The sequence below is a fragment of the Pocillopora damicornis genome, chromosome 13 (assembly GCF_964200805.1).
Source record: "Pocillopora damicornis chromosome 13, jaPocDami1.2, whole genome shotgun sequence".
Lineage (NCBI taxonomy): Eukaryota > Metazoa > Cnidaria > Anthozoa > Scleractinia > Pocilloporidae > Pocillopora > Pocillopora damicornis.
Window position 1 is genome coordinate 12,990,078 of NC_142682.1, and position 20,166 is coordinate 13,010,243.

Genomic DNA, 20,166 nt, shown 5'->3' on the forward strand with positions numbered 1-20,166 from the left:
AGTAGGAACCCCTATAACTATCAGCGAACAATAGTTCTGCTCCGATGCGAACTGCGAGGAAATTTTCCTTTTTTCGTAACGGCAAAGGGACTTGTCGCTTTTGGACATTAAAACAGCTTGAAAAAAAAACACTTCAATTAGAAAACCGTCTCCCTAGCTTTCGGAAAGAACTCAAGTAAGTAGAATTGGTAACGAAGAAGGGATTTCGGTACTGTAAAATTTAATATACGCTTCGTAAAGGTTTCAGTGTTTTTGTTCAAGGGAAAGATGCCATCAGCTGAATAAATCGCTATCCGGTGGATGGTATAGTACATTTTGTTAACACTAATCGCTGGATAGCGATTGATCCTTGGATAGCGTTATCCGTCTTTGATTACTCACATCCGCACGAGCTCCTACAAAGCAGTCGACGAAGGAACCCAACATACGTTTATGAAATCGGTTTTGCTATCTATAACAGCTCTTCGCAATCTTCTTATTTGTTTATCGGGGTTGTTATGGAAACAATTAGTTATTTACTTATTGAAAGAGGAGAAACGGGGTTTAGTTTTTTCACCCGCCGTAAGGGCAACGATCGAATAAATATACACGGCGGAAATTTTTGATGTGCCTTACTGAAATTTGGCAGTTTTCAGTTTCTCGTACTTGTAACTGGTTTTCACTTAACTGAAATAGTAAGTTTCCAATATATGTTTCACTTAATATAATGTTTCCGGAAAACCAGCTGAGGCTAAATATGTTTAATATCGCTTCGTAATGTTTCTTACACTGATAAAAAACAGCTCTTTATTTTTTCTGCGCATATTACGATGTATATTTTTAAAAGGCCATCTTTTATCTCCTCAGAATCATATCTACAGAAGCCTACTAATAAATAAAAAAGGACAGAAAATGACTGAAAATGAAAGACATTTGAAGTTTTCGCCTTTTTTTCGAGTTGAATGTGTAATTTTTTGGTAATTCGAGCACACGCGTGCAGATGTTACAATATTTCGTGGGACCAATGCGACGTAAGTTCTTTAGAATGAGCAAATTAGCTAAGAACTTGAATAACACATAATTGCTTTTTCTGAATATTTCTCTTTGAATACTGTCAAAAAGTTTGATTCAGTTTTCCTGGGTAGCTACTGAATGATGTCCCAAACAATAGTGATGGTAATTGGATGCGCTGGAGAAATCTGCTGTTTGTGAATTCTCATCTAAAAAAATTATTTTTTAGCGAAATGTGCCGGATTAATAGCATTTTCATTTAAATACATTTTTTAAGAGTTGTTTTGAAAGTCAAACATAGATGTCCTTTCCTTTTCTGAGTATCAAATATCTGTTCAGTTAATGCAATCGACACATCTTTTCTAACAGTGGAATTTTTATAAGACGTAGATATTGTTGGTCAAAGTCTCAAATCGTTTTCTACGTTTTCATCAAGAAGTCGTTTGACCAATTTCGGCGAATTTTTAAGCCCGACAAGAATATCAAAATAAAAACAAATTCAGAAATTATATAAGTACGCACAATGTTTCAATGAAATGTTTTCTAAACCAGCCGTCAAAGGTGTTTTAAAAAGATCCCAAAACTTGCAAATTATACTGAGTTATATTAAAAACAAAATGGATGTTATGATAAACTGTGAGAAAAAATATAATAAAAGCATAATCATTCTCAGTTCCTTTGAATAATTCTGTAACTGCAAAGGGGTCTAGAACGAATAGTAATGACAATTTTTTTTTTTTATGTTCATTGCAAGGACGGTGGTATTGACAGAGGGTTTCAGTTGTTCCATAATTAATCTAACCAAAATTCATACGATCGTGAAGCAGTGTGAATTAAAAGACCTTGTGGATCAGGTGAGTTTGATTTTGATTCTGGTATTGTTTAGTTTAATACAAGCATCCAATTCAAAGAGCACGAGGTGATAACGTGGAAATTGTCTATTGCCGCCGTATATTATCGCGTTGGTATCTTCTGAAACCCCTTAGTGAACTGATGATGATTGATGCCATTTGCACCTGGTAATCTGACATCTTAGTGTCCCTCTCAAAAAAGAGCAAATATGACAGTTCCCATGATTTTGCATAAATAAACTGACTCGAAAACATATCACGTTCACGCAGATTTTTTTTTTGTGGAGTTATAAACTTTCGTTTTAACTTATCGAACTTTTGTTTCCACTCTTTCCGCAATTAATACCTTGGTTTTCTTTTTAATTTTGAATAACCAGCTATTCGTGGTTTATGAATTTGGCTTCAAATTAAGTACACGGGGCGAGAATTGACTGACTATTCTTTGAACATATTCTGCAGTCTACAGCGGCATCGTCGACAGAACACAATGAAGGTAGTAAAAGAGTTTTGTAACGATATTTCCAAGTACTATCCCGACACCAACGACTTTTATAGCTGGTACATCGTGCTTTGTGTAATCAACGGAATTTTGGCTCTCTCTGCGATATTTGGCAATACGATTATCATCTGTGCCCTAACAAAGACAACTCGTGCCTTATCTCCTTCGCAAATACTGCTGCTTGGTTTGGCTTTCTCCGATCTAGGTGTTGGCTTAGTCGTACAGCCCTTGTACATCTCCGTGATATTTGAGATGCTCCGAAGTGATTCTGCTTCTCCGGATGACTCTGAGTGCAAAACCAAGATTGCTTTTCTGGTTGTAGGAACTTTTCTTACTGGCGTTTCATTCTTCGTCGTTTCCGCGATCAGCTTTGATCGCTTCCTCGCTATCAGCCTGCATCTTCGTTACAGGGAAATTGTAACAGAAAAGAGAGTAAGCATTACTCTGACCGTTCTCTGGACGTTCAGCGCAGTTGCAGCTCTCGGTTACCTGTTCATGGGAGATGTTAAACGAGAGGCAGTGTCCAGCACATTTGCGATAATATTTTTCGTCACAACCACCATAACCTTTGTAAGAATCTACTTCGCTGTCCGCAAACATCGTTTGCAAATAAAATCTCAAGAACAAACGGCAAGTGAAAATTGCAAAGAATTAGCGCTAAGCAAAAGAAAGCTTAAATCGGCCGTCAACATCTTGTATGTTTACATCGTGTTCACCGCTTGTTATCTTCCCTATACAGGTACAATGCTGATCATAGTGACGTCTGAGCACGGATTATTTCTGAAAGGAATGTTTCAGTTTTCAATGACATTAGGATTTTTTAATTCGTCCGTGAATCCCATCTTATACTGCTGGCGGATGAGAGAGATACGGAGATATGTTTTAGAAATGCTCAAGAAATTGCTGCCATGTTTACAAACAGATCGAGGTACTGAAATCCCAAAAGAGAAGAAATTATCAATCTTCACCTCCTCTCATTTCAAAAGAGACCAGTCAACAAAGAGTCGTGCAAGTCAAGTTAACTAAACGAACCATTCGTCATCAAATGATCAGAGAGGATTTTTGATAGGCACTTATTCGACAAATAAATATTTTCCACTGATAGACACGATGTTGGTATAGAAAATTGGAAAAACGTCTTCACATTGGACAGATGCTTCATCGAAGGACACAGGAGGAGTTTAATTCATTTTAAGAATTCACAGCTTGCAGTTTACATTCAGATGACATATGTAATTGCTAAATTATAACCTGTGCGACTTATTTTTCTTTCTATTCAGAAAATCTCGTCAAGAGGGCAGTGAAATAGAATGTATCGTAAGAAGAAAGGTTGTTAAGTGCTGGCTTCAATTGTTTAACGGCCTTATAGCCAGCCTCTTTCTATCATTTTCTCGTGAAGAAGGAGATTATTTTATCCCATTACTGAAAACCTCTTTTCTTTCCATCGAGCATCTCAAAAATACCTTACGCTGTATTAAAATTGTACCATAATATAAGAGATCTTTCATGAGTTAAAAAACACTAGTTACAGAGAAAAAGAAGAGTAATATTCTAATCGATCAGAGGATGCATACGGCAAAAATGAAAGTTCCTTTTTCTGCTTATCTGTTATATTAACAAGAAGAAATATATACAATGTTTATTCCCATAAAAATTACTAAAGTCTCAGTAAAATGTTTTCTCATGATCTCAAGCTGAAAACTCTTTCTCAATTCAACGCAAGCGAAGACAACACATTATCGACAGCTAATGGCGTAAAATTCAAGTCTCTGCAAATTGATGGCCGCATTCGTATCTTAGTTGACATATTTCATGTGAATGTTTTATATCAAATCAGGCAGCGATGGATTGAATATACAAAATTTTTACTGTGTTTTAACTGACTAAATCTAAAGATCTACCACAATCACTTTTAAAATTATCCAATCCACCAGCTTTGGCATTTTCAAATGAAAGTCATCTTCATACTGCTTATGATCTGATCAGTAGAAAGACATCCTCTGTAAGTCTTTTGACAAAATATCACATGATGGTGTTTCTGTGAATGCGAATTTGAGCGCCATATTGGAGGGATGTAGATTAGTTAATGACAATTAAAAACATCTTCCTTTTTTTCCATTTATTATTTCTCCTCTTTCGCTGAGGGAATCTGAGTGCCTATCAAGTTATAATGCACACAGTCTTTTCCCCTTTCGTTTGAAATACAACTATTTCAATTTGACATCAGACGGCTGAGAAAATCTTTCTTCTCGATGTTTCCACAATTTGTGTCCAAACCGGTGATCAGTTGTAGCGGTCAAACCGTGCGTTAACGATGAATTTTCTCCCATTGCGATTAATTTTGTTTTGCAAAGATTTCCGAAAGAAAAAAAGATGATGAAAGATAAAAAAAGAAAGATCAATGTCTTCTCAGTGCTTATGTGATTTTTTAACTTGGTCTATACGGTCCTTATAATAGTTATAGCCTATATTTTAAACTTCTCATGTTTTATTAAGAAAAACTCTAAAATCATATTAAGATTATTGAAGCAAAACGTAGTTCAGGCTTACATTAGCGACGTTCTCCTTCTAGTTACGTATTGAGAATTGTCGAGACCAACAGAAAGGCCGTCGAATTGAACTCTTTACCTTCAAAGTTAAAAATGAGTGCCGTTCTGAATAATTTTGTTGTTTAGTTGATAAGAAACTCATCAAGGGATGGTGCTTATCTATCAATTTCCTTAATCGAGATCAAATGTTCCGTCTGCCTTTCAAGAGAAAATAGTTCAGTTCGCTTTGTGCATGTCCATAATGAGCTGTTTCTGTGACAATCTACAGATCGGAAACGGTTATCTGTATTACGATAAAAACAACTGAGAACTGTCTGAAAAAGTCATAATGAGATAGAAAAAGATTATAAATGATCACGATATTGCCTCGATATAACTTTCGTTGAACTCTAGAAAATTATTCCCAAATTAACAGGCGGTGAAGCAACCAAATATGGTAATGAACGGTGGCGTAATTTAAGTTTGATAGAAACTAATTCAGCTGTTCACACCTCCTGAGTCATTTCGCTCAGAACTTCAAGACTTTGAATTTGCACCGAGATCAAACGATTTGTTATGAAAACTCTGAAGGAATGTGACGATATTTCTAAATATTATGCAGAAAAGGATGAATTTTACAGCTGGTATGTATTGCTTTGTGTACTCAACGCGATGTTGGCTCTTTCAGCCACATTTGGGAACATTTTCATCATTTGCGCGCTGACGAAGACTATTTGCGCTCTATGTACGTCAAAGATTCTTCTGCGTGGTTTGGCATTCACCGACCTTGGAGTTGGTTTAGTTGTGCAGCCGTTGTACATATCTGTGATCGCTGAGATACTCCTGAAAGATTCTTTTTCGTCTAACGATTCTGAGTGCAATACAAAAATTGCTTTCCTCGTCTTGGGAACTTTTCTAACCAGTGCCTCATTCTTCATTGTTTCAGCGATCAGTTTTGATCGCGTCCTCGCTGTTACACTTCATTTACGCTACAGAGAAATCGTGACAGAGAGGAAGGTAACCATTACCATTTCTGTCCTGTGGGCGCTTAGTACAGTTACCTCGGTTGGGTATTTGTTAATCGGAGATATGAACCGAGAAGTTGTTTCTATTGCCTTCACGATCAGTTTCCTCGTAACAACCACTATAGCTTTTGCTAAAATTCACCTCCCTGTCCGCCGTCATCGTTCGCAAATATCAGCGCAGGAGAGAACCTTAGGCAAAAATTGTATAGACCTGACTTTGTGAAAAAGAAAGTTTAAGTCTGCCATGAGTATCTTCTACGTATATGCTGCCTTTGCCGCTTGTTTTTTGCCCTACACCTGCACCAAGCTGGCTATAGCCCCAACAGGGCATAGTCTCGTTTTGAAAGGAGTCTTTCATTTTTCAATGACGTCGGGGCTTCTTAATTCGTCTTTAAATCCCATAATATTTTCCTGGAGAATGGAGGAGATCCGAAGAAGCATGCTGGAGGTATTGAGGAGGGTATTACCTTGTTTGAAGTTAGCTCGAGTTATTCAACTTCATTCTCAACAAGAGCTTGCCATGACTTAATGTGAAGACCCTTCTCTAAAATGGCAAACGACACAATATTACAAAGATGAAATAATTTCCATCGTGAAAGGGAGCATGGTTCAAATAATTCGAAAAGAGAGAATTTGAACGCAATGCAATTCTCATTGTCGCGGAAATTACGCTGACTCGGAAATCTCTCTTATTAGTGTTCTTTTTTATATTTTAGGGGCATCTGCTTCATGACGGCTCAGTCATACAAAACAATTTTTTCGGATTCAAAATGAACCTTTTTTTCTGGTTTAAAGCAACATCTGGCCCGTAGAAGGTTTACGAATTAAAGATGCAAATTTAGGAGCTAGTGAAAATTCCTGTGAACAGTAATTTGACATCCATTTGCCTGAGTGGATCTTTATAAACAATATACTCAATGTGGATGATCAAAACTTATCTAGCCGAAGATAAAGGAGATTAGAAAATGCTGAAGTGGCTTTTCACCAGTCACAGACGTCAATGAAGAAAGACGTGTATGAATTAAGGATTCTTTTCTAGGCGACAGTCAGTTAGATATAGCTTATGAGTAGGGTTACAATAAAATTACTGGGTGAAATGGTCAATAGCTTTGTTTTCTTTACATATACTTTCATATCCAGTGATTTTGAGTAGAAAAGTTCAACCAATGAACGTATTTATGATACGATAAATGATTACATGAAAGAACTGAAAATGCATTCAGATAATTCATTTTCGGTTTCGTTTATTTTGTCTTTACAGCTGTGCAGGTAAATTGTGTTTTGCGCATCCATTTCTGCACCACCATAAAAAGAAGGGGAGTGCGAAATTGGTGCACGTCAACGAAAAGCAATTTATTATGGTAAAACAGGACAAACCAGCCCATCTTGCCTACAGAACACAAAATTTGTTTCATCTTGGGCGCCCACAAAATCAGCCACATAATGATATGACGGCTTTTTTTTTAAACCAAGCGGCTGTGGATCTCTTTGAATGCGGTGAACGAAACGTATTTCCTGATGATTTCGACCCATTTCCGTTGAAAATCAGATCCTTTTTCTCTGGTGCTTGGTTTCGAGAGATGATTAACCCCTATATTCAGTATTACACATAAACTGTCTTACCGAAACATTGTCATATTTCAATGAGAAATTGCATTAATAGTAGTGATAAAATCCCTGTCGTGTACTCGGAGCTGAAGAGCGCGCAGAGTAAACATAAAGAGATGGAAGACTTTGAAGACCCAGAAACTTAATAAGTATGAACCAAAATCTCCATTCATTTGACACATGAACGTTTAAGTTCTTCTACGACCGTCCACTATCTTGTTCCAGGGAGCACTTGTTTAAGAGGATTGCGCAATCGAATGATCAAATACGAGAATAATCCAGTGGGTTGGCAGGGGGAGGGGTTGGGGGGACGAGAACGAAGAGGTGGGAGGTGGGGTGTGGTGCGGTGAAATTCTGGGACTAAAGCTAAGAAGGACAGGAGGAAAATAAGAGGATTGTGGTTTCGAAAATAATCTTTTTACAGTTCTCCTTCTTTGGTAGTGCCTCTGGTCTGTGCTATTGCGTCGTATACTGCTTTATTTCCATCAGGGCAGCAGATCACAACTGAACAAAGAAAAATTGCGGTGTTTTCTTCCTAGAATTCGGATCCTAACACTTTGCATTTAATTTTGTATGAAAGCAGGGGCTCCCGTAACTGATCATAACTCTTCATTAATTCATCTACGGTATAACAGTTGCTTAATATAATCTTCTGAGATGTGTATCGCAGTTGTTTCTACCCCATTTCCTGTGTATGAAACTTGCCTTTTTTGAAGACTAAGTAGCATAATTTGCGAAATTCTATTTAGATACACTGTAGCCATATAGATTCTGATTCGTTATTCTCCGTTTTAGCTGTTGTTCATTATTTTCACATGTATTCCTATCAAGGAAACACTCCCTTGCAGAGAAAACTGTCTATTCTATCACATGTCAGCTGAAATGAATTGATATTGTAGATGCATTTTATATGTTGATCGCTTTAAGAAATCAAATCTTCTTGTAATTTTCTTTGATTATTTCAATTTGCAGCCTTCACTGTTATTTATTTGATTTTCCGTCGAGCTGTTTTTTAGTTACTTTGGTTTTAATAAAAAATTATCCCTTCCATCAAAAGAAAAATTTCTTCGTGCGTGTAAATAGTTATTGTCAATAAAACTTGGGAAATTCCTTGAATAGGTCTCTAAAAGATTCCGGCTCCAGTTAGAGCACAACTTTCTTCACTTCAATTACACGGCAGCATTTTAGGAGTTACATACTGTAAAGAGTCTAATTAAGATACTACAACACAACGCCAAGCACATAAGGCCTTATCTAAAGGACCTCAAGCTTATTGTAACATCTCATGTAAGTCAGTTTCTGATCAACACGAAAAAGAGAATTTTGCTTTTCTTTGAGTGACTGATTATTCATCAAAAGAAATTGCGTCAAAAGTTTTTCGAACTGGCCGTATGCAATCAATGTTAATCCTCTCATGAATCTTTATCCAACGTAGACGCTATATTACCCTCCCCCACCTCCAAACACGATTGTAGTACACATTTTACAAGGCTTCTAACTGGTGCTGGGGGAGGGGATTTTAGTCATTATTTTCTTTCCGAACTCCCTTCCAGCTTCAATGAACACTCTATTGTGTACAGTCAGCCGTTCTTTTGGTTGCCAAACGTCCAATATCTTACAGGGAAACTGATGTATGCTCTCAAATACCATTTTGCCGTTTGGAACGGAAACGATAATTAGCGCTAGTGTGCCACAATACTTAAGTATAAAGGGTGTCTTTACATGGCATTATTATTTTGCCCATTTTTATGCATTTTTTTTTTTGGGGGGGGGGTGTAGGGGAACTTATTGAGAGAGGATAAAAGATGTTTGATCTTTTCACCCGCTGCAATGGCAACGATCGAATGAATATACATGGCGGCAACTTTTAATGTGCCTTATTGAAATTAGCAGGTAATTTTCAGTCTCTCGTACTCTCAACTGGTTTTCACTTAACTGAAATAGTAAGTTTCCAATATATGTTTCACTTAATATAATGTTCCGGGAAACCAGCTGAGGTTAAATATATTTAATATCGCTTCGTAATGTTTCTACACTGTTAAAAAAAACCCAGCTATTTACTTTTTTGCGCATATTACGGTGTACGGATTTTTAAAAGGCCATCTTTTATTTCCTCAGAATTATATCTACAGAGACATGCTAATAACTAACAAAAGGACAAAAAATGACTGAAAATGATAGATGTATTGTGTTTTCACCTTTTTTTTTGAGTTGAATGTGTAATTTTTTGGTAATTTGAGCCCACGCATGCAGATGTTACAATATTTCGTGGGACCAATGCCACGTAAGTTCTTTAGAATGAGCATATTAGCTTAGAATCTGAATAACACACAATTGCTTTTTCTGAATATTTCTCTTTGAATACCGTCAAAAAGTTTGATTCGGTTTTCCTTGTGTAACTGATGAATGATGTCTCAAACAATTGTGATGCTAATTGGATGCGCTGGAGAAATCTGCTGTTTACGAACTCTCACCCAAGAAATTTATTTTAGCGAAATGCGATTAATGACATTTTCATTTAAATACATTTTTTAAGAGTTGTTTTGAAAGTCAAACATAGATTTTCTTTCCTTTTCTAAATGTCAAATATCTGTTCAGTTAATGTAGTCGAGATTTCTTTTCCATCAGTTGAAATTTTATTCGACATAAACATCGTTGGTCAAAGTCTGAAATGGTTTTCTACGTTTTCATCAAGAAGTCGTTTGACCAGTCTCAGCGAATTTTTAAGCGTGAGAAGAATATAAAAAAAAATTAGGAATTATTTAAGCACGCACAGTGTTTCAAAGAAATTTTTCCTAAACCAGCTGTCATAGGTGTTTAAAGATCCCAAGACTTGCAAATTATACTGAGTTATATTAAAAACAAAATTGGATGTTATGATAAACTGTGAGGAAAAAATGTACTAAGAGCATAATCGTTCTCAGTTCCTTTGAATAATCCTGTAACTGCAAAAGTGTCTGGAATGAAAAGTAATGACAATTTTTTTTATGTTCATTTCAAAGACGGTGGTGTTGACAGAGTGTTTCAGTTGTTCCGTAATTAATCTAACTAAAATTCATACGATCGTGAAGCAGTGTGAATTAAAAGACCTTGTGGATCAGGTGAGTTAGATTTTGATTCTGGTATTGTTTAGTTTAATACAAGCGTCAAATTCAAAGAACACGGGGTGATTACGTGGAAATTGTTTGTTGCCGCCGTATCATCGTGTTGGTAACTTGCGACACCCTTTAGTGAACTGATGATGCCATTTGCACCTGGTAATCTGACATCTTAGTGTCCCTGTCTTATAAACGATCCGTAAGTGGCTGAGAGCAAATATGACAGTTCCAACGATTTTGCATAAATAAACTGACTCGAAAACATATCACGTTCACGCGGTTTTTTTTTTTTTTTGTGGAGCTATAAACTTTCGTTTAAATTTTGAATAACCAGCTATTCGTGGTTTATGAATTTGGCTCCAAATTAAGTACACGAGGCAAGACTTCACTGATTACTATATAACATATTCTGCGGTCTACAGCGGCATCGTCGACGGAACACCATGAATGTCGTAGAAGAGTTTTGTAACGATATTTCCAAGTACTATCCCGACACGAACGACTTTTATAGCTGGTACATCGCGCTTTGTGTAATCAACGGAATTTTGGCTCTCTCTGCGATATTTGGCAATACGATAATCATCTGTGCCCTAACAAAGACAACTTGTGCCTTATCTCCTTCGCAAATACTGCTGCTTGGTTTGGCTTTCTCCGATCTAGGTGTTGGCTTAGTCGTACAGCCCTTGTACATCTCCGTGATATTTGAGATGCTCCGAAGTGATTCTGCTTCTCCGGATGACTCTGAGTGCAAAACCAAGATTGCTTTTCTAGTTGTAGGAACTTTTCTTGCTGGCGTTTCATTCTTCGTCGTTTCCGCGATCAGCTTTGATCGTTTCCTCGCTATCAGCCTGCATCTTCGTTACAGGGAAATTGTAACAGAAAAGAGAGCAGGCATTACTCTGACCGTACTGTGGACGCTCAGCGCAAGTGTAGCTCTCGGTTACCTGTTCATGGGAGATGTTAACCGAGAGGCAGTGTCCAGCACATTTGCGGTAATATTTTTCGTCACAACCACCATAACTTTTGTAAGAATCTACCTCGCTGTCCGCAAACATCGTTTGCAGATAAAATCCCAAGAGCAAACAGCAAGTGAAAATTGCAAAGAATTAGCGCTGAGCAAAAGACAGCTTAAATCATCCGTCAACATCTTGTACATTTACATCGTGTTCACCGCCTGTTATCTTCCCTATACAGGTACAATGCTGATCATTTTAAAGTCTGAGCACGGATTATTTCTGAAAGGAATGTTTCAGTTTTCAATGACATTAGGATTTTTTAATTCGTCCCTGAATCCTATTTTATACTGCTGGCGGATGAGAGAGATACGGAGATATGTTTTAAAAATACTCAAGACTTTCCTGCCTTGTTTTAAAACGGATCAAGGTACTGAGATCCCAAAGGAGAAGAAATTATCAATCCTCAGCTCCTCTCATTTCAAAAGAGACTAGTCAACAAAGACTCGTGCAAGTCAAATTAACTCAACGAAGTATTCGTAGAGGTAATCACATGATTTCGTGTGCAATTTTGAATAAATAAGCACGAGTAAATTTTTCATGTATATTATTAGTATAGGTAATGACATGATTTTTCTCGTGCAATTTGAAATAAATAAGCACGAGTAAATTTTTTTAAAGAATAACAAAATTGCAAGAGCCCTACTGGCTTGCAACGATTTCCGAAAGAAAAAAAAAGATCACGATTTCCGAAAGAAAAAAAAAGTTAATAAATGATAAAAAGATCAATCTTTTCTCATAAAACCTCCATAATGCTTATGTAATATCCTAACTTAGTCGATACGGTCCTTATAATAGTTATAGCCCTCCATTTAAACTTCTCATGTTTTATTAAGAAAAACTCTAAAATCATATTGAGATTATTGAAGCAAAACGTAGTTCAGGCTTACATTAGCGACGTTCTCCTTCGAGCAAAGACAAAACATTATCAACAGCTAGTGGTGTAAAATTCAAGTCTCTTCAAATCGATGGCCGTTGACAAGATGTTATGTTGATGCTTTATATCAAATCAGGCCGCGATGGATCGAACACACAAAATTTTTCACTAATGTATTTTAATTAACTAAAATCTTAAGATTTTTACAACAACCACTCTTACAATTATTCGATCTTAAAACCCGCCACTAGCCTTTGGCGTTTTCAGTCATTTGCATAGTACTTATGATCTGATCAGTAGAAAGTCATCCTGTGTAAGTCTTTTGACAAAATGTCCTATGGTGTGTTTCCGCGAATGCGAATTTGAGCGCCATATCGAAGCCGGGATGAAGATTGGTTAATGTCAATTAAAAACATCTTACTTTTTTTCCATTTAATATTTCTTCTCTTTCGCTGTGGGAATCTGAGTGCCTAGCAAGTTATAATGCGCACAGTCTTTTCCCTTTTCGCTTGAAATACAACTATTTCAATTAAGATCACCTGCAGCAGTCAAACCGCGCGCTGGCGATTTTTTCCCATTACGATTACTTTTATTTTGCAACGATTTCCGAAAGAAAAAAAGATCAATCTTTTCTCATAAAAGCTCCTTAGTGCTTATGTAATATCCTAACTTAGTCTATACGGTCCTTATAATAGTTGTAGCCCTCATTTTAAACTTCTCATCTTTTATTAAGAAAAACTCTTAAATCATATTGAGATTATTGAAGCAAAACCTAGTTCAGGCTTACATTAGCGACGTTCTCCTTCGAGTTTCATTGAGAATTGTCTAAACCAACTAAAAGGCCGTCGACTTAAGCTCTTTACCTTCAAAGTTAAGAATGAGTGCCGCTCTGAATAATCTCGTTGTTTAGTTGATAAGGAACTCATCCAGGAATGGTGCTTATCTATCAATTTCCTTAATGGTAATTAAGAGCAGTCTTTATCGTTTATTCCTGTCGGAGCACTTTTTATTACGTGGCCTTTACTCTTTCTGCTATCTCCAAAATTAAGTTCCGAAATGTTCGATGGCTCCTTCAAGGTGATAAAATCTGCCTCTTCTCCATCTCTCAGGACCCCTCTGCGCATCCAAGGAATGCCTGGATAGTGATGTGAATAAGCCATTATAGATTGCGTTCGTATGCTAGCATTGCTCGGTTTTTTTTCCAAATTGTGCTAATTACGCTCATTTTTGAAAATTATGCTTCTTCTCCCTAAGGTATGATTTTCAAAAAAGAAACACAAAACACGTCCAAATTAAATATTTATTGTTTATAGAGCATAACATCTTTTTTATTTGGAGTTGTAAACCTGCACTGAAGAGACAAAAGTAACTACTTCACTTAATTCCAGACCAGAAGCAGTGACTTAATGTGTCAAAATGTACGATGTTAGCATCACTTTCTCTTCGAAGCGCATGTTTGTTGCTTCTTAAAGCGGAAAGTGGGACAGACGCTTTTTTTACTTCTGGTGTGTCCAGTCCTCCAGACGACGAACGACTCAATATTTCAGTAACCTTTTTCCCCCAAGATTTACAAAATTGAAAATAGAATGAACCATAGACCGATCTTGATAATAAGCAATTCTAAAGACTAATACAAGTAATGACTCGTTTTATGCTCGCTTCGAAAAAAAAGAAAAATAACTTAAAGTATGCTGACTATACCAGCAGTGCTACTCTTATAAAAAGGGCGAAAATTATGCTCGTTTGTTCAAATTATGCTAAGCATTATGCTTGCATAATCTATATGGATCTAGATTTGAGGCAGAAGCATTAAAGCCCTAATGTCTTTTATGACGAAATTCGTTCACTTTGCTTCCCTGTTTAAGACAAGTAAGATGCGTAAATTATAGCATTTCTCCTAACCGACCTGGTTTGGTATATTCTGGTAGGATATTCGAGGGGCTGGATTTTTTTTTCTTTTGGACTAGAACCACACTTGCGTACCACCTCTGCTCAAACTCTCTTGAACGAAGCTGCCTTAATTAAAAGGCTAAATCAAAACATTTCGTATTCTCAAACCATACCCTGTTTTGTGATACATATACGTTCAGACCACAAAGGCCCCACCCAAATTTAGACGAATTCGTTTCCATAAGGTTTGGAAACGTCGTTTCATGTGGTCGAATTTCAATGCGATTTACATTCTCCATTGTCATAATAATAATCGTACTCAAACTTAGAATGTTGTATGTTGTCGTTTCTGAGGCTGAAAATGCCTCAGCCTTTCGTATGCGCGTATAATACTGGAACGTCGTTTAAATTGTTTTACTGGTTATACTATACATGAAAAAAAATACGCGCTTCTGGTTGGATGAAAACAAGTGCATTTTTCATGTAACATGAGTGCAAAGTTATAACTCGAGTGCAAATTGCAAATAGCGCACGCATGCTGTCAAAATTTCGTCTATCTTGAATTTTTGTGATAGTTTTTTTCATGTAAATTGTTGAAAATCTCTTCCGCTTTTACATTTCAAGTAACAATTTTTCTCTTCCTCTCCCCCCTTTGTATTCTCTTTGTATTCACGCGCGGTGCGCGTCATTCACAAATTAGCCAATCATGGCAAAGAACCCTAACCTTGACATTGGAAAACTGACGTGGACATATTTTCGCGTACTTTTCGTTTGTTTTCGCGGGGTTTTAATTGGTCGTTTTTGAGCTTTCGTTCGTGTAAATTTGTTACTCCTTTGTTTGGAATTTTAAGAAATTTCGGGGTTTATATTTCAGCCAAATTCTGTGGTTCAGTTAACAAGTTTAATACATACTTTCTACGGAGTTTGGGCCCCAGCCTCTTTCTTCGTAAATAAATAATTTTACATAAATAATTAATGGCTGATTACATTATTTCTAGTTTAATTTGGTGTAAATAAGCACCTGTCAAGTTTTCAAATCTACAAACCGCTCCTGCCCTACGGACTGGAGCAGTTTATTGTCTTTGAAAAATTTACTCGTGGTTTTTAACACCAAATTGCAGTCGAAATCATGTAATTACCTATGTTTACATTAGCTGACGAACACAATGTCTCGTAGGGAAGCTCTCAGCGAAGGAGTCACGAATCAATATTCAATTTCAGAATGATGAGACGCTAAAGTTTCTCCCACAGTTGGGGAGATCAAATGTTCCGTCTGCCTTTCAGAAGTAAATAATTCAGTTCGCTTTGTGCATGTCCATAATGAGCCGTTTCTGTGACAATTTACAGATCGGAAACGGTTATCTGTATTACCGTAAAAACAACTGAGAATTATATCTGAAAAAGTCATAATGAGATAGAAAAAGGTTGTAAATGATCGCGATATTGCCTCGACGTAATTTTGTTGAACTCTAGAAAATTATTCCCAAATTTACAGACGGTTAAGCAACCAAATATGGTAATGAACGGTGGCGTAATTTAAGTTTGATAGAAACTAATTCAGCTGTTCACACCTCCTGAGTCATTTCGCTCAGAACTTCAAGGCTTTGAATTTGCACCAAGATCAAACGATTTGTCATGAAAGCTCTGGAGGAATTTTGTGACGATATTTCTAAATATTATCCCGAGAAGGATGAATTTTACAGCTGGTATGTATTGCTTTGTGTACTCAACGCGATGTTGGCTCTTTCAGCCACATTTGGGAACATTATCATCATTTGCGCGCTGACGAAGACTACTTGCGCTCTATGTACGTCAAAGATTCTTCTGCGTGGTTTGGCATTTACCGATCTTGGAGTTGGTTTAGTTGTGCAGCCGTTGTACATATCCGTGATCGCTGAGATACTGTCGAAAGATTCTGTTTCGTCTTACGATTCTGAGTGCAATACCAAAATTGCTTTCCTCGTCTTGGGAACGTTTCTAACCAGTGCCTCATTCTTCATTGTTTCAGCGATCAGTTTTGATCGCTTCCTCGCTATTACACTTCATTTACGCTACAGAGAAATCGTGACAGAGAGGAAGGTAACCATCACTATTTCTGTCTTGTGGACGCTTAGTGCAGTTACCTCGGTTGGGTATTTGTTAATCGGAGATATGAACAGAGAAGTTGTTTCCTTTGCCTTCACGATCACCTTCTTTATAACAACCACTTTAGCTTTTGCCAAAATCCATCTCGCTGTTCGTCGTCATCGTTTGCAAATATCTGCGCAGGAGGGAACCTTAGGCAAAAATTGCAAAGACTTGACTTTAAGAAAAAGAAAGTTTAAGTCTGTCATGAATATGTTCTACGTATATGCTGCATTTGCCACTTGTTTTCTGCCCTACACCTGCACCAAGTTGGCTATAGCCACAACAGGGCATAATGTCGTTTTGAAAGGGGTCTTTCAGTTTTCAATGACGTTGGGGCTTCTTAACTCGTCTTTAAATCCCATAATATTTTCCTGGAGAATGGAGGAGATCCGAAGAAGCATGCTGGAAGTATTGAGGGGGGTGTTTGAAGTTAGCTCGAGTTATTCAACTGCATCCCCAACAAGAGCTTGTCATGACGTAATGTGAAGACCCTTCTCTAAAATGGCAAACGACATAATATTACAAAAATGAAACAATTTCCATCGTAAAAAGGTACATGGTTCAAATAATTCGAAATGAGAAAATTTGAACGCAGTGCAATTCTCATTTTCTCTTGCTCGTGTTTTTTTTTTTTTTTTTTTTTTTTGTGGAGCGTCTGCTTCATGACGGCTCAGTCAAACAAAGCTTTTTTTTTTACTCAAAATGAATTTTTTTTTCTGCTTTAAAGCAACATCTGGCCTGTAGAAGGTTTATGAATTAAAGATGCTAATTTAGAAGCTAATGAAAATATCCTGTGAACAGTAATTTGATAATACGTAAACAATATGCCCAATGTGGATGATCAAAACTTATCTAGCTACAAGATAAAGAAGATTAAAAAATGTTGAAGTACCTTTTCACCATTCACAGAAGTCAATGAGGAGAGACGTGTATTAATTAAATATTCTTTTCTTGGCGACAGTCAGTTAGATATAGCTTATGAGTAAGGGTACAATAAAATTATTTGGTGACCAGTAGCTTTGTTTTCTATTTACCGTTTTCATATCCAGCGATATTGACGAGAAATGCTTAGCCAATGAAGGGTTTATGATATGACAAAAAATTACAACAAAGAACTGAAATTCATTCAGATAATTCCTTTTTTGGCGGTTTCGTTTATTTGTCTTTATCTTTGTGCAGGTATATTGTATTTTGCGACTCCATCTCTGTACCACCGCGAAAAGAAGGGGATTGCGAAATTGGTGCACGCCAACTACAAGCAATTTGTTATCGTAAAGCAGGAAAATCCAGCCTATCTTGCCCGCAGAACACAAAATTTGTTTCATCTTGGGCGCCCACAAAATCAGCCACGTAATGATATGACGGCTTCTTTTTAAACCAAGCGGCTACGGATCTGTTTGAATGCGGTGAACGAAACTTATTTCCAAATGATTTCAACCCATTTCCGAGGAAAATCAGATTCCTTTTCTCTGGCTTGATTTAAAGAGATGATTATCCCCTATATCCAATGTTACATATAAACTGTTTTACCGAAAAATTGTGATATTTCAATGAGGAATTGCATTTAATAGTAGTAGTTAAATACTTGTGCTCGGAGCTGGAGAGCGCGCAGAGGGAACATTAAGAGATGGAAGACTTTGAAGAATCAGTCATTTGACGTATGAACGTTTAACTTCTTCTTCTTCTTCTTCCTCGACCGTCCACTCTCCTGTTCCGAGGAGCACTTGTTTAAGAGGATTGCACAATCGAATGATCAAATACAAGAACCATCCAGTGGGTTGGCAAGGGGGGGTTGGGGGGGAATTGGGGGGACGAGAACAAAGAGGTGGGAGGTAACTCTCCCTCGGTATAGCTTTCAAAACAGTCGTCGTTCCGACAACAACAACTACTTTACATATATTCAAAAAGTGTTCTGGAACCTTCCAGAAGCTTACAAAAGAACTATTTTAATAATTTTAAATTAATAACTGCGTGACTTGATGAAATGTTCTAGAAAGTTATATGGTACGCATGTCAGCATGACTAAGCAGTCTGGATGTTGTCTTCCCAGAATTCGGATCTTAACACCTTGCATTTAATTATTTTATAAAAGCAGGAGCTCCCGTAACTGATCATAACTCTCCGTTAATTCATCTACGATATAACAGTTGCTTAATATAATCTTCTGAGATGCGTATCGCATTTGTTTCTACCCCAATTTCTGTGTATGAAAGTTGAAACACCGGGAATTGTTATGTTATCAGTTATGTGAATTAAAGCGCGAATAAGTCGAAATTCAACTATCAAATATTATTTTCTATTTGAAAAAGAAAAAAACCTTTTTTGAAGATTAAGCAGCATAATTTGCGAAATTCTAAATCGACACACTGAAGCCATATAGATTCTGATTTGTCATTCTCCGTTCTAGCTGCTGTACATTATTTTCACAAGTATTTCTAACAACTGTCTATTTTATCACATGTCAGCTAAAATACATTGATATTGTAAATGCAGGTCATATGCTCATCGCTTTAAGAAGACAAATCTTCTTGTAATTTTCCTTAATGATTTCAATTTGCAACCTTTATTGTTATTTATTTGGTTTTCCGTCAAGCTGTTTTTCAGTTACGTTTGTATTAGTCATTTCTAAATCCAAACTCACTCAGGAGCGATTTCTTCCCTGAATCCCCATTAAACGGCTCGCGCTCATGGTTCAACTTAAAAAGTTTTCTTCCGAACCTCCACTGCTAACCTCACCAAGGTAATTTGAGCGAAGATGAAATCTTGTGCAAGAGCTCTGCTCAGTCAAAATCGAGTCGTCTTTGCCTATCTCGTGACACTGAGTCTCTCAAAATCGCTCAGACTCCTTCTCGAGTTGTGTATCTCAGACTCGCTCAGACTCCTTCTCGAGTTGTGTATCTCAGACTCGCTCAGGCTCCTTCGCCAGTTGGGTACGGGAAACTGGCGAGATGGCTGACTTGGCATCCTCCAATTTTCAGAACGGATTTCTCGAACTGGTTGACTTGGAACACTCCAATTAAAAGAACCGATTTGTTCGGTTTGAACAATGTGTAGAAGCTTTCTATTCTCCACAAGATCAAACTCTGAGAGGCGTTTCTTTTGGTTAGTCATAGGAAATCCCTTGAAGATTGTCTCGATTGACTTCCTCAGTTGAACAACCTCAATTTTTGTATCTGTTATAAGAGCTTTTCGACTTGTCGCAGAGATGATTCCATATATTCTACATAACTTGTATTACCATCAATTTCTTCTTCAAACCTTCTGATTGATTTTCTTATCTTTTCTTCTGTGTTTTTTAACATTTATGTCTTTTTTAATTCTATAAGTTTCATCATATTGTTTTTAACTCTTCTATTTCCCAAGCAACAGTCGTTCTTTTTCGTACCAGTTTATCGCAATGTGCCTCTAGTTTCTCCATCGTGTTCCGCTTTGCTCGCAGATCACATTTTTGTTGTTCAATCAGGGCTTCAATATCGATCCTCTGTTTTTTGGCCTAATCATCTCTATGTTCAAAAGCTTGGCCATTATGGTTTAAAGTCACGCAGGTTTGAAAAACAGCTGTTTTGCAGTTCTTGCAGTAGTATTTTAGCTCTTCGTTCTTGTGTCGTGGTTCGGGACAAAATGCAGGCCATTTTAACACATCCTCGTAGCCCTTGTCTT

General features: G+C 37.1%; 3 protein-coding genes and 1 pseudogene across 3 annotated transcripts; all 4 read left to right on the top strand.

Moving 5' to 3' along the window:
• Nucleotides 1-1,517: 1,517 nt before the first annotated feature.
• Nucleotides 1,518-4,453, top strand: LOC113675123 (adenosine receptor A3-like). The gene has a single exon (XM_027191658.2). The coding sequence runs from the start codon at nt 2,329-2,331 to the stop codon at nt 3,364-3,366; it is 1,038 nt and encodes a 345-aa protein (XP_027047459.2). The 5' UTR covers nt 1,518-2,328; the 3' UTR covers nt 3,367-4,453.
• A 991-nt stretch (nt 4,454-5,444) lies between these two features.
• LOC149035566 (adenosine receptor A2b-like) lies at nt 5,445-6,962 on the top strand (annotated as a pseudogene).
• Nucleotides 6,963-9,322: 2,360 nt separating this feature from the next.
• On the top strand, nt 9,323-12,920 carry LOC149035567 (adenosine receptor A3-like). Its single transcript, XM_089192228.1, has one exon. It carries the CDS (start codon nt 11,043-11,045, stop codon nt 12,045-12,047), a length of 1,005 nt encoding a protein of 334 aa, XP_089048354.1. The 5' UTR covers nt 9,323-11,042; the 3' UTR covers nt 12,048-12,920.
• Nucleotides 12,921-15,423: 2,503 nt separating this feature from the next.
• LOC149035568 (adenosine receptor A3-like) lies at nt 15,424-17,516 on the top strand. The gene has a single exon (XM_089191481.1). It carries the CDS (start codon nt 16,015-16,017, stop codon nt 16,990-16,992), a length of 978 nt encoding a protein of 325 aa, XP_089047607.1. The 5' UTR covers nt 15,424-16,014; the 3' UTR covers nt 16,993-17,516.
• The last annotated feature ends 2,650 nt before the right edge of the window (nt 17,517-20,166 follow it).